General features: G+C 69.8%; 3 protein-coding genes across 3 annotated transcripts; 2 read left to right on the top strand and 1 right to left on the bottom strand.

The window, feature by feature from the left end:
* Nucleotide 1: 1 nt before the first annotated feature.
* On the bottom strand, nucleotides 2–705 carry MRPL43 (mitochondrial ribosomal protein L43). The gene is made up of 3 exons (XM_075423610.1): nucleotides 530–705; nucleotides 337–443; nucleotides 2–256 (listed from the first exon to the last, which is right to left on the bottom strand). The coding sequence occupies exons 1-3, from the start codon at nucleotides 658–660 to the stop codon at nucleotides 42–44; spliced, it is 453 nt and encodes a 150-aa protein (XP_075279725.1). The 5' UTR covers nucleotides 661–705; the 3' UTR covers nucleotides 2–41.
* A 206-nt stretch (nucleotides 706–911) lies between these two features.
* On the top strand, nucleotides 912–5,516 carry TWNK (twinkle mtDNA helicase). The gene is made up of 5 exons (XM_009941602.2): nucleotides 912–2,238; nucleotides 2,767–3,007; nucleotides 3,414–3,521; nucleotides 3,870–4,011; nucleotides 4,675–5,516. Exons 1-5 carry the CDS (start codon nucleotides 978–980, stop codon nucleotides 4,927–4,929), a joined length of 2,007 nt encoding a protein of 668 aa, XP_009939904.2. The 5' UTR covers nucleotides 912–977; the 3' UTR covers nucleotides 4,930–5,516.
* Nucleotides 5,517–6,498: 982 nt separating this feature from the next.
* LZTS2 (leucine zipper tumor suppressor 2) lies at nucleotides 6,499–12,801 on the top strand. The gene is made up of 6 exons (XM_075423615.1): nucleotides 6,499–6,515; nucleotides 8,211–8,279; nucleotides 9,397–9,864; nucleotides 10,190–10,705; nucleotides 11,122–11,382; nucleotides 11,474–12,801. The coding sequence occupies exons 3-6, from the start codon at nucleotides 9,436–9,438 to the stop codon at nucleotides 12,152–12,154; spliced, it is 1,887 nt and encodes a 628-aa protein (XP_075279730.1). The 5' UTR covers nucleotides 6,499–6,515; nucleotides 8,211–8,279; nucleotides 9,397–9,435; the 3' UTR covers nucleotides 12,155–12,801.
* The last annotated feature ends 64 nt before the right edge of the window (nucleotides 12,802–12,865 follow it).

Here is a 12,865-nt window from a genome sequence, read left to right as displayed (position 1 = left end):
GTGGCGGGGTCTCTCCGTGGGCGGGAGGAGGCGTGGAGGCTTTATTGGGGCTGCAGGCGCGGGCCCTGGACGGTGAGGGCGGAGGGTTTGTTGGTCAGGGGGTGCCACTGGCCCTGGACGCTGGGGTTGGCAGTGTGGAAGGGCTTGCGGATGCGGACGATGTCCAGGCCGGACTGCCCGGCCAGCTTGGTGGCCAGCTGCGCGATCTCCTCACTCGTCTTGCTGGTGACAAGCACCTCCCGCACCGTCCCGTTCACTGCGGCAGAGCGAGGTGGGGGGGGGAGGTCAGCTCCCCCCGCCCCGCAGGGCCCCGCTCCTCCCCCCCCCCCAACTCACGGTACTCGGCCAGCAGCCGCGGGGCCCCGTCGGAGCGGGCGCTTACGTAGAGGACCACATCGGGGTGTCGCCGGGCGAAGTCCAGCGCGGTCTCCTCCACGAACTGCCTGGGGGGGGGGGGGGGGGGGGGGGGGGATGTCAGCGGTCACCGGGCCGCTGCGCCCTCCGCGGCCCGGGGTGCCCCCGACGGTACCTGGCGCCGCGGGCGTCCGCCGCGGTGGGGCTGAAGAGGAGCTGGAGACGCTGGAGCTGCCGCACGTAGCGGCCCACGCCGTTGTGCAGGACGGCGGCCAGGAACCGGCTGGGCGAGCCGCGGCCAGTCATGGCGCCGCCCTAACGGGGGGAACCGGAAACGGAAAAGGAGGTGGGGGAACATCTGCTTCCGGCCCCCTAGACCGGAAGTGACGCGCTGAGCGCGGCGGCGGGGTCAGGCAATGGCGGCGTCCGTGAGGCTCCACGTGAGGGCGGCGGCCTGAGCCGGGACCCCGGGGGAACCGCGGGGTTCGGTCCAGGGGCCCGGGGGGGTTCGGTCCGGGGACCCGTGGAGGTCGTGCCTGGGGGCCCGGGGGGGTTCGGGCCGAGGGGCCGGGGGCCGCGGCCCATGCGTTTCGGCGGCGGCCCGGGCGGCGGCGGCGGGCGGGATGGCGGTGGTGCCGCTGCTGCGGCCCTGCAGAGCCCCCGGCCGCCTCCTGCCGCTGCTGTGCGGCGGGGCGAGGAGCAAGGGAGCGTCCCTGGGCCCCGGGGTGCCGGGCCGCCTCACCCAGCGGCGTTACAAGAAGGACGTGCTGCCCTGCCCCGACGGGCCGGTGCCCTCCGTCTCCATCACCGAGATCCGGCAGTACCTGCGCGCCCAGGGCATCCCCTTCCACGACGGGTACAGCTGCCTGCACACCCCGAGCCTCTTCACCAACGGCCGGGAGGACCAGCCACCGCCACTGGCCACCGGCGCCCCGTACACGCTGTTCATTGACAAGATGACCGGCAGCTTCTTGTGCACGGCCACCTTGGCCGAGGGCACCTGGCAGGACTTCCAGGCCAATGTGGAGCTGCGGCACCGCGGCGTTCCCCCTGCCAGCTCGGAGGAGCCGGAGGAGGGCACGAGACGTGCTCGGGAGGAGGCCCGCTGCATCTGGGACCGGGCGCTGCCGCTCTGGGAGCTGCTGGACGAGGAGGAGACCGAGAGGACCAAGGCCGCGTTCGGCATCTCCCTGGTGACGGACGCCACCCTGAAACGCTTTGGGGTGCGTTACCTGAGGACTGCCAAGTCCCTCGTCTTCCCCTGGTTCAGCCCCCGTGATGCGACCCTGAAGGGCCTGAAGCTCCTGAGGGTGGAGAAGAAGGGGGACGCAATAACTTACGTGGAAGAGACTTTACCCCGCTTCGATTCCTATCGCAATCTCTTTGGGCTGCCCCTGATCGCCCGCCGAGACATGGAGCTGGTCTTAACCGGGTGGGAGCTGGATGCCCTGGCCCTGCACCAAGCTACAGGGGTGGCCAGCCTGGCCCTGCCTCGGGGGGCCACCTGCCTGCCCCCCGCCCTCCTCCCCTACCTGGAGCAGTTCAAGCGCATCACTCTGTGGCTGGGCGAGGACCTACGCTCCTGGGAAGCCGCCAAGCTCTTTGCCCGCAAGCTGAGCCTCAAGCGCTGCTCCCTGGTGCGCCCCGGCGACCTCCAGCCCCGGCCCTTGGAGGCTCTGAACCAGGGCCTGAACCTCACCAAGATCCTGCGTGCCGCCCTGCCCGCCAGCCACAAATCCATCGTCTCCTTCCGGCAGCTGCGCGAGGAGGTGTTTGGGGAGCTGGCCAACACCGAGCAGGTGGCCGGCATCAAGTGGGCGCGCTTTCCCGAGCTCAACAAACTCCTCAAAGGGCACCGCCGAGGGGAGCTCACCATCTTCACAGGTGACAGGCTAACGGCTGGTGGACGGGGGGAGCAGGGGGCCCTTCAGTGACGTCACCCTCCCAGGGGTGACACCTCACGAGTCGTGCTGGTCCCTTTCTGCTCGTGGCTTTGGCTGAGCCCAGCGTGGGGGTGCACAAGAGGCTGGGGTGTGTCCCCTGGTGCGGTGGGGCCAGTGACATCGGTACAGTGATGGGCTCCCTGCCTGGGGTGGCACAGGGACACCTGGGGTGTCCCTTCCCCCTGCTCCCACCCATCACCTTCTGCCCGAGCCCTCCCTGTGCTCCCCCGCCGGCTGCCCGGCCCTTCCCCGCACCCCACGGGGACCCACTGGCTGCTGGAGGCGATGTGTGTGCGCCCAGTCGTGCAGCCTGCCTTGAGACGCTGCTTGTTCATGGCGGGAGTGCTGCAGATGGGCTGCTCTTTGTCCGCTCCCTGACGCTTCCACCTCTAAACGACCCCCCACTGCGTTCAGGTTGGGTCAGACCTCCTCCCCCAGCTAATTCCTCCCGTCGTTGTCCTTGTGCCAGGCCCAACAGGCAGCGGGAAGACGACCTTTATCAGTGAGTACGCGCTGGACCTGTGCATGCAGGGGGTGTGCACGCTGTGGGGCAGCTTTGAGATCAACAACGTCCGCCTGGCCAAGATCATGCTGACGCAGTTTGCCACCCAGCGCCTGGAGGACCAGCTGGAGCTGTATGACGAGTGGGCCGACCGCTTCGAGGACCTCCCGCTGTACTTCATGACCTTCCACGGCCAGCAGAACATCAAGTATGGTCCCACACCTTCCTCCCTGGTGGCGTTTATCCCCCACGGCGTGTGCTGTGGGGCCCTGGGGAGCCAGGGCTCTATCCCCACACGGGGTTGCAGATTTGGGGCTGGAAGGAGGCACGTTGGGACTGGTCAAGTCCCAGGGCTGTCTGGGGGGATTGCGGGGCGGTGGGCAAGGGGCTGTGTGGGGAGCAACTGGGTCCTCCTGATCCAGCCACCCTTACTTGTGGGGATGGGCCTGCCCCTGTCCTGTGACAGGAGATGTGGAGGTGGGACGTGCCCAGGGCCCGACGGGAGCCGGTTTGGTACCTCCAGCTCTGCCCCTCGCTGTCCTCGTGCCTGGCTCAACATCCCCATCCCTGCCTCCGCTGATCCCCGGGGCTGATCCTGGTCTCCCCCCACCCAGGACAGTGATTGACACCATGCAGCACGCCGTCTACATGTACGACATCACCCACGTGGTCGTCGACAACCTCCAGTTCATGATGGGACATGAGCACCTCTCGGTGGACAGGTAGCCCTTCTCCAAGCTGCCACCTCCTTCCTCCGCTGCCCTCCTCGCTGGAGCTGGCCCTGTCAGGTGTCACGGCAGGGACTGGGGACCCACGCAGGGTGTCCCTGTTAGTCCTGTCTGGCAGCCCTGTTCCACTGAAGGGCGATCACTGCCCTGGGAAGGAAGAGGTGGGAAAGGGTGAGCCGGTTCCCTGCTATCCCCGTTGTGCCTCGTCCCTCTGCCCATGTGGGCCCGGCTGCCTCGCAGACCCCTGGGTGCTTCCTGTGGTGGGGCTGAACCTGGCAGCGCTTTGCTGCCCTCCCTGCCGAGCAGCGCCAGCCACTGACCCCCTTCTCGCTGCCGTGGCAGGCTCGCTGCCCAGGACTACGTCGTTGGTGCCTTCCGCAAGTTCGCCACGGACAACACCTGCCACATCACACTGGTCATCCATCCCCGCAAGGAGGATGACGAGAAGGAGCTGCAGACGGCCTCCATCTTTGGCTCCGCCAAGGTGAGCTGGGCCAGGTGGCCCTTCCTGTCCCTCAGGCACAGCGTGTTCCCAGGAAGGGGCTGGCATATGTCAGGCAGCCGTCCCCAGCTCCGGCCAGTGCCCTGAGTCATCGCTGGGGCCCTGAAAGTTGCTGTTGGGGGGCTGGATGTCCCCAAGACTCTTGTCACCTGCTGGGAATGTCCCGATTTGGCCAGGCCTTGCTAGGGAGGGGCAGACGGGGAGCAAACTCTTTGCCAGCTAAAGCTCTGCTGGGGCTGTAGGTGCGGTTAATTAATGCTCATTGACTGTGAGTGGGATGTAGTATGAGATAATTAAAGAAGGAGCCGGGGAGGGTGCAGGGATGGGCTCTGAGTGCTCCAGTCCCTGTGGTGATGCTGAACGAGCCCACAGCGGTGGGCAGGAGGTGATCCGTGAGGGTGCGCAGCCCTCCCATGCTCCCTGGTTTCCCCAGGGTGCGCAGTGGCTTCGGCTCAAGCCTGTGGGTCGCTGAGGTGTCCCAGGGAAAGAAGGGGCTGGTGTCAGGGAGGTGCTGGAGTCGCCGTGGCCTGGGATGCCCCGTAACAGGGCTTGAGGGAGCCGCGCAGGCAGCCACAGAGCGCCTCTGAGCCCCGTGGCTCCGGCTGCGTCCCCGACACCCTCCTGGAGATGTTTTCCTCCCCCCAGGCCAGCCAGGAGGCCGACAACGTCCTCATCCTGCAGGACCGTAAGCTGGTGACGGGGCCAGGGAAGCGCTACCTGCAGGTGTCCAAGAACCGCTTTGATGGGGACGTGGGCGTCTTCCCCCTGGAGTTCAGCAAGGCCTCGCTCACCTTCTCGGCCGGCAAAAGCAAGGTCAAGCTGAAGAAGATGAAGGAGGACAAGGCGCTTTTAGGCAAGAAAGCTCAGGAGGGAGGCTCGGGAGCCTCCAAGAAGCCATGAGCCCGGCGGGTCTCTTCCTCAGTCCATCAGGAGGGACGGGGCCTGGCGCTGGGAGCACAGAGCAGGGGAACGCCAGCCCCTCTCCCCCGGGACCAGCAGCCATGCGCCGCCACGGCCCTTCCTCTCCCTGCACAAACAAACCTGTTGGCCAGCAGCACTGTGTCTCTGAGACGCGGGGCCACCGCCAGAGGAGGAGCGGGCTCGTCGCGGAGAAGAGCAGCCAGAGAGGTTACCTGCAGGAGCTCTGCGCCTGGGGCAGGTGGTGAAACTGTGGCTAAAACGGAGCCGAAATCCTGGGCTGTCACTGGTGGGGGGGACTGCAGAGGGACAGGAACCCCCCCTGCCGAGGCCTGACCCAGCCCCCCGTTGCTCAGGGTCTCCCCGAGCCCCTCTCTCCGGGGAGCGTCACCAGCACTAAAACCTCGGGGGGAGCAGCCCTGCCTCGCTCTGCTGGGCGGGGGGCGGCCATCCCCCCGCCCTCTGGGCGGCGAGCGCTGCGGCCTGGCCGGTCCACGGCTGGATCTCAGCCTAATCCCTCCGTTTTCTTTTTCCCCTTCCCAGTTTTATTAAAGCACCAGTGCCGTTTCTGTGCTGCTGTCCCGGTGACCGGGGGATGGGGGGTGGGGGGCTGGGGTGCAGAGGGGGTCCCTGCTGCGCAGGTCATCCCCCCCAGCCCTGCAGGTTGTTGCCAGCCCCGCGTCGGGCATAGTTTTAACCTGAGCCATAATGAGGGAACGGGGCGCGCGGGCGGCACGCACCCCGCCCCGGGTTTCCGGGGTGCATTGGCTCTACGGGGAGCACCCCTGGGTGCTGTTGGTGCAGGTGTGGGCCCTGCGGGGCCAGGACCGGGGGCATGGCAGAGGAGGGTCCCAGGGAGGTGGAGGTAAGCGGGGGGGGGGGCTGCGGGTGTCCCCCCTCCAGCTCCCTGGCCCCCTTTCCCCCCAGACTAGCCCGGGGTGGGCGCTGTCGTGGGGCTGTGGGAAGGCGCGGGACCCCCATCTCCCGCCCGTCCCTCCTCGGGGCTGCGAGGGTTGCGACTGAGCTCACCTGGGGGGGCACACGGACCCTGGGCTATACCGGACCCCGTGGGGTGGGTGGTGTGGGCCTGGGTGCCCATGGATTCCCCGGCTGTGAGGAGGTGGGGGGGGGGGGCTTTTTTCTCTTGTTTTCCCTCAGTTTGAGGGTCCTGGAGAGCCGGGAGCGGCAACATCCCATGGGGGGGGGCAGCAGAGGGGGTTCCTCACACAGCTGAGGGGGGGGGGATGACCCGCACCCCGCGGGTCTGGGGCTGCTCTGGGGGATGAGGAGCCCGGAGGTGGGGGGCTTGGCTGGTGCCCCCCCCCCCAACCCGGGAATCCCCCGGAATCGACGTGACTGGGGCTGAGCTGCGCTCCCCACCCCCCCCAGTCTGCCTCACGCACCCCGCGGCCCCCCCGGCCCGGGGGCGTGGCCTCGCCGAGAGGGGGCGGAGCCAGACGGGGAACTCGTTGCTTTGAGAGGCGGGGCTTGCGGAGGGGGGGCGTGTCCTGGCGCGGGGCGGGGCGGCGGGGCGCGGCGCGGCGCGGGAGGGCGGCAGCGGGGCCGCGGTGAGTGCGGGGGCCGGGGCCGGGGGTCCCGCGGGGCCGGGGGGGCTGTGGCGGCCCTGGGGACGAGTCGGGGGGCGGCCGGGGCGCGGGGAGCCCGGAGGGCTCTCCAGGGCGGGGTTTGGGGGTGCTTCGGGGGAGCTGCCGGTGCTTGGGGCGTTGGGGGCGCCCGGGCCCCCGGAGGCCGCTTCGGAGGGGGTCCGGGGCCCTCTGTGGGGGGCGGGGGGGGCAGCGGGGGCCCCGGGGCGCCGTGGGGCTATTTGGGGGTGTTTCAGGGGCGCTTTGGGGGTGCCCTGGGGATGCAGATGCCCAGGGTCTCCATGGGGCACTTTAGGGGGTCACAGGGCACTTCTGGGGGGCTTTAGGGGAGCTGTGGGGCAGTGCAGGGCCAGGGGCCCCGTGGGGCACTTTGGGGGTGTTTTGGAGCACTTTGGGGGCACTTTTGGGGAGCTGTGGGGCAGCAGAGGCCCAGCAGCTCTGTGGGACACTTTGGGGGGGGGGTTAGGGGCGCTTTAGGGGAGCTGTGGGGCAGCAGAAGCCCGGAGGGTCTGCGGGGCACTTTAGGAGTGTCGTGGGGCACTCTGGGGGTGTCATGGGGAACTTTCAGGGGTGTTTTAGGGCGCTGTGGGGGAGCCGTGTGGCAGCGTGGGCCGGGGGGTGCCATGGGGCACTTCGGGGAGCCGTGGGGTCAGGCATGGTGGACGCAGCGTGGGGCAGGCTGGGTGCTGTGGGGCTGAGTGGGGTGGGGGGGGACAGGGAGGCAGCACCACCCAGGTAGCCTCGGGGAGTGGGGGGGTAAAGGCGGGGAAACAGCTAGGCATGGCAGGGTGTCCACCCCCCACGGGCCGGCTGCGTGGGGAGGGAGGAGGGACCGCTGCCCCCTGCCCTGGGAGGGCCAGGAGCCGCTGCCGAGGTGCGGGGGTCCCCAGGGGCCCGAAGCACCCAGCAGCTCAGGGTGAGGCTCTGGCTGAGCGGGGGCCGAGCCTTTCCTTGCTGTTTTGGGGTCGGAACGGTGGGATCTGGCTTCGCTGTGCTCCAGCCGGAGCAGCTGGCGGTGACGCCACCCCAGTTGCTGACTGGTTTTACTGGGGCGGCTGGAGGGAGGTTCCACAGGGTGCTGGCGGCCAGCCGGGGGGCTGCCCCCCCGCCCCCCAGGCGCTTGTTCTCCTTGGGTGGCCGTGGGATCCTCTCGGCGGGCTGTGGGGGTCTGCGGGAGGGAGAAGATGGAGTCCATGCCCACCACCTCCTGGCCCGGCTGCCGAGCGTTCGGCCCCAGCCGTGGCAGCGTCCCTTCCATGGGGACCCAGCTGTCCCCAGGGGCTCCCCCAGACCCACACGTCCCGGAGGGGTGGGGGGGTCGCTGGGCTGGGGTGCAGCTGGGGGGGACAGAGATGTCCCTTTGGGACAGGGCCCGCCATGTCCCTGCCTGGTGCCTGATCCCTGCTGTCTGCGGCAGCATCGGTCCCCACGGGGCTCCGTCGTCCCCACCTCCCCTCCCGGGGTGGCTGCAGCCCTTCCTGGGCGCTGGGAGCAGCATCCCCACCGCCAAGACCCCCTGCCACCCCCTGTGCCACGCTAGCACTGCCTGCCCCGGCCCTGCCGGCCGGGGCACTTGGGCGGGGGGGACTCCGGGGGGCGCAGGGACCCCTGCTACCGTTAGGCACCCTGACCCCCTCCTCTTTCTCCTTCTCACTTCAGGGGCCAGCGGAGCCGTGTTCGCGGTGCGGGGGCCCGAGCGGACCGGACGGATGGGCAGCAGCTGGCGAGGTGAGCTGGGGTGATGGGGTGCAGGGGCGGGGGTTCACCCACCTCCGCACCCGGGGGTGTCACAGTGCCTGGGGACGGCACGTGCTGGTGGTGGGGGCTGTGCCGGAGGCGGGGGGCTGGCTTGCTGGCATCTCTCCGCTGCTCGTCCCCCGCCCAGCGCTGGCAGGCGGATTGATTTCAGGTGACAGCTTGGCGGGCGAGACCGTGCGGGCAGCGGCCCCCCCCCACCCGCGCCCTGTGCCAGCTGCAGCCGTGTGCGAGATGCGATCAGGCAGCGGGGGACGGATCCGGCCCGTCGGCTGCCTCATGTCACGCGGGTGTATGGCGTGGGTTGGGGCGGGGGGGGCTGCAGTGGGGCAGGCAGTGGCAGGGCACCCCAAGCTGGAGTGGGGGGGCCAGGAAGGAACGAGGGGCACCCGTGTGTTGGGACTGGGGAAGAGCCCGGTGCCCACACCCTGGACCACCCTCCTGCCCGGCAGCTGCCCCCTCAGTGGAGGGGTACAGGGTTGGTCGGGGGGTGCCTGGGGTAGACCCCCCTGCCCTGCACTGCTCCACGAGGGCTCCAACCCACCTGCCTGGTCCCCCGGTAGCAGAGGGGGCTGCGTGGTGCAGCCCCCCCCCACCCCGGTGGTGGGTCTGGGGAGAGCCCCCCTGCCCAGCACCCCGGCGGCAGGGGTCTGGTGAGCAGATGGGCAGGGGCTGGTGGCTCTCCGGAGGACGCTGCATCCCACTCCAGAGACCCCTTCTCCACAGACCTCTTGGGATTCGCCTCCCTCCAGCCCTGGCACGCTTCCCGTGGGGAGGGGTCACACTGGGGCATGGTGGGGGGCAGGACCACATCACTGCTGCCCCACGGTGCCGCTGGCACCCCACAGCCCCTGGCACCCCGGCATGGGGGGTGCTGGTGCCAACCCCCCCTGGGTAATCCCGGTTTTTATCCTGGTTCGTTTGGCATCTCCTTCTGCCCGCTTCCCCTGGGGCTGACCCACGCGCACGAGATCGGGGATGGCAGGCGGGGGTTCAGGGGTGCCCTCGTGTCCCCCCCGGGATGCTGGCAGCCGGCGGGGCTTGGCCGGCGGTGCACGCTGCTCTGACACCCCGTCTCCCTTGCCTGCAGGCTGCCCGCGCGCTCCTGCCCGCCGCGGGACCCCCCGCCATGGCCATCGTGCAGACGCTGCCGGTGCCCCTCGAGACCGCCGCTGAGGGGGCTGCGCAGCTCCGCGCCGCTGCCCACTCGCCCCCCACCGCCATGGGCAGCGTGGGCAGCCTCCTGCCCGGCCGGCCCCGCCACGACCGCGCCGGCCAGCCCTGCGACGGGGGACCCCCCGCCGCCTCCTTCCGCAAGCAGGAGGGGCTGCTCCGGGCCACCCCCCGGGACCCGCCGTCCCCCGAGGAGCCCCACGCGGCTGTGCCCGACGGCGCCAACGCCTATGCCAACCGGGGCTTCTGCGGCGACTGGCTCGACGCCTCCTCTCCCGCCAGCCCCTGCAGCGACTCCGACGAGCCCCGTGATGACCGAGCCCCGAGCGGCCACCTCCGAGGGCCGCCCCCCAAGCTCGTCCCCGTCTCCGGCAAGCTGGAGGAGGTGAGGAGGGGGCGGCAGCAGGGTGGGTGGGTGCTGGGATCTAGGCTTTGCTCCCCGTGCCACGCTGGGGCTGTCAGTGGGCGTGTGAACTGGGGCCACGTGGCCACGGTTTTGGTGTCCCTGGGAATGTAGTGGTCTCTGTGCCTTTGGTGTCCCCTCCTTTGTGCCAGGGGTGCGTGTGGTAGCCCACCTGGGCACCCTATGGATGGGGGATGGAGTGGACAGCAACCAGCCCTTGCCTCCTTTCCTGTGCGATGGCGTCGGGGCTGGGCGCAGCCCCTCGGGTCCCCCCCAGCCTCCCCACTCTCCCCTCTTCCCCTGGCAGAACATGGAGAAGACCCTGATCCGCCCCATGGCCTTCAAGCCGGTGGTGCCCAAGCTGCGGAGCGCCCAGCCGGGTGTGCGCCCAGGGCTCTCGGAGAGCCAGGTGAGCCTCACCCACTTGCTGGGTGCCGAGAAGTCCGGCTCCCTGAGCTGCCGCACCAGCACCCTCTCGGACTCGGGGCGCAACTCCCTCTCCAGCCTGCCCACCTACAGCACGGGGTGCAGCCAGCACCCCGAGGCGGGCGCACTGCCGGCCACCCCCCACGGTCCCGCCGACCCCCCGGGGGGCTGCCGCCCCTCCAACTCGGACAGCGGACGCTCGTCCTCCAGCAAGAGCACGGGCTCGCTGAGCGGCCGGGGCCGGCCCTCCTCGGAGAGCGGTTCCTGTGGGCGCTCGCCCCTGCCTGGCGAGGAGGCCATGCTGGTGCGGGAGCTGGAGGACAAGCTGCGGGAGAGGGAGGCTGAGCTGCGGCTCCTGCGTGACAGCCTGGACGAGAGCGAGGTGGCCATCTGCCAGGTACGACCCTGGTGTGTCCCCCTGTCCCATCCCCGTCCCCCTCCTTGGGGCACCTTGCGTGGGTGACCCCCTGGTTGGGGGTAGGGAAGCCCATTTGGGGAACTTGTATGGGGATGCGTATGGAAATGGGGATTTTCCCCTCTCGTGGGTGGTCCTGGGGGACCCTCGTGTTGTCTGGTGGGGGGGGAAGTTGTACAGACTGGTGTGCCTCATCTTGGGGTGCTCTCTCTTGGAGGGAGCTGGTGGTGGGGCTGGGGGAGCCCTATAGACTCTGGGGGTGCTGACGTGGGGAGAGCAGCGCGCCGAGCGACATGGGGCACGACTACACTGCACTCCTGTTTGGGGGGCACAAGTGAGCAGCAGAAATGGCAGGGGGTGCCTTGCCGCCCCCCCCACGTGTGTGTTTCCCCCCCAAGGTGTACGAGGAGAAGCAGCGTCGCTGCGAGCAGGAGCTGGAGGGGCTGCGGCAGCGGCGCGCGGCCCAGGCGCGGCAGGCATCGCAGCGAGGGCAGCAGGCCCTGCAGCTCCAGGTGCTGCAGCTGCAGCAGGAGAAGCAGCAGCTGCAGGAGGACTTGGCCCAGCTGCTGCAGGAGCGGGAGCTGCTGGAACGGCGCTGCGCCTCCTTCCAGCGCGAGCGCGCCGAGCTGGCACCCCGGCTGGAGGAGACCCAGTGGGAGGTGAGTCGTGGCAGGGTGCATCTCTGGCCGCAGGGATCTGGGGGGCCGGTTGGTGGTCCCGGCTGGCAACTGAGCCCTGCCGTCCCCGCAGGTGTGCCAGAAGTCGGGGGAGATCTCGCTGCTGAAGCGGCAGCTGAAGGAGGCGCAGTCGGAGCTGTCGCAGCGGGGCACGGAGCTGCTGGGGCTGCGGGCGCAGCTGCGGGAGGCGCGGGTGCAGCTGCAGGCGGGCGAGCGGCGGGCACAGGGGCTGCAGGAGGCCGCCCGGCTCAAGGCACTGGAGCTGGAGGTCTGTGCCAACGAACTGCAGCGCCGCAAGAGCGAGGCCGACCTCTTCCGCGCCAAAGCCGGGCGGCTCGAGCAGGAGGCAGCCGGGCTGCGGGAAGCCGCTCGCGGGCAATGCCCGCCGCCCGGGGAGGGATGCCCACCGCCCGGCGAGGGATGCTCGCAGCCTGGCGAGGAGCCCCAGGGTGGCGCGGGGCTGCGGCGGCAGCTGGAGCGGCTGCGGGCGGAGTTGGCCACGGAGCGGCGGCGCGGGCAGGAGCAGCGGGACGCCTTCGAGCAGGAGCGCGGCATGTGGCAGGGCGAGAAGGAGCGGGTCATCCGCTACCAGAAGCAGCTCCAGTACAGCTACATCCAGATGTACCGCCGCAACCGGCGGCTCGAGCAGCGGCTCCAGCATCTCCGGCTCCAGGGCGAGGACCCCCTGCCCGAGCCTTGCGACCCCCCCGGCCCCGACCCGTCCTTCGAGGAGATCACGGCCACCGAGATCTAAGACGCTGCCTGCCCTCACCCTGTGCTCGGAGGGTGGGGGAAGCCTCTGGCCCCGTGGATTTTGGGAGCAGTGGAGCTGTGGGGGATCCCTGCTCTCCCCCCGGCATCGAGGTGTTGGGGCGAGGGTGCGTCGGCACCCACCACAGGGGGGGGATGCCGAACCCCGTCCTCGGGGCCGCCCAGAGCTGGTTCCCGTTGATCCTCTTAGCGCCCGGGGGATTAGCGGCGCTGGCTTCGACCAGGGTCACCTTGGGCAGGGGGAGGACTGACTTGTCCCCTCCCTCTTGTCACTGCCAGCACTGTCACACAGCCCCTTCCAGAGGGGCTGGCATGTGCCCGTGCCGGCCTCCCCCCTGCCCCCCATGTGTTTGTCAGGGGATTCGTTTCTGTGCCATTTTAAATAACTCTATTTTTATAGGACCTACCAAAACTTATCACCCTCTGCCAGCTCACGCTCCACCTGTCTGTGCCCCCCCTCACCCCTGCCGTGGGGCAGCTTGCCCTCAGTGCCTTTCCCATGCCCTTGCCGCTGGCATCTCTGTGTTTCTGCCACCCCCCCCCCCAAAACCCTGGCCCGTGCCCCTGTGATGCCCACCCTGCCAGGGGAGAGGGGTGTGGGGCTGGGGTGCCAGCTGGGGACATCCTCGGGGTGGGCAGAGGTGGGGGGCCCAGCTGGGCACCCGGGGAGGTCAAACCAAAGGAAAAGCCTGGC

Source organism: Opisthocomus hoazin, chromosome 6 (assembly GCF_030867145.1).
Source record: "Opisthocomus hoazin isolate bOpiHoa1 chromosome 6, bOpiHoa1.hap1, whole genome shotgun sequence".
Taxonomy (NCBI): Eukaryota; Metazoa; Chordata; class Aves; order Opisthocomiformes; family Opisthocomidae; genus Opisthocomus; species Opisthocomus hoazin.
The sequence above is the reverse complement of the archived record's forward strand: the minus strand, read 5'-3'. Positions and strand labels throughout refer to the sequence as shown.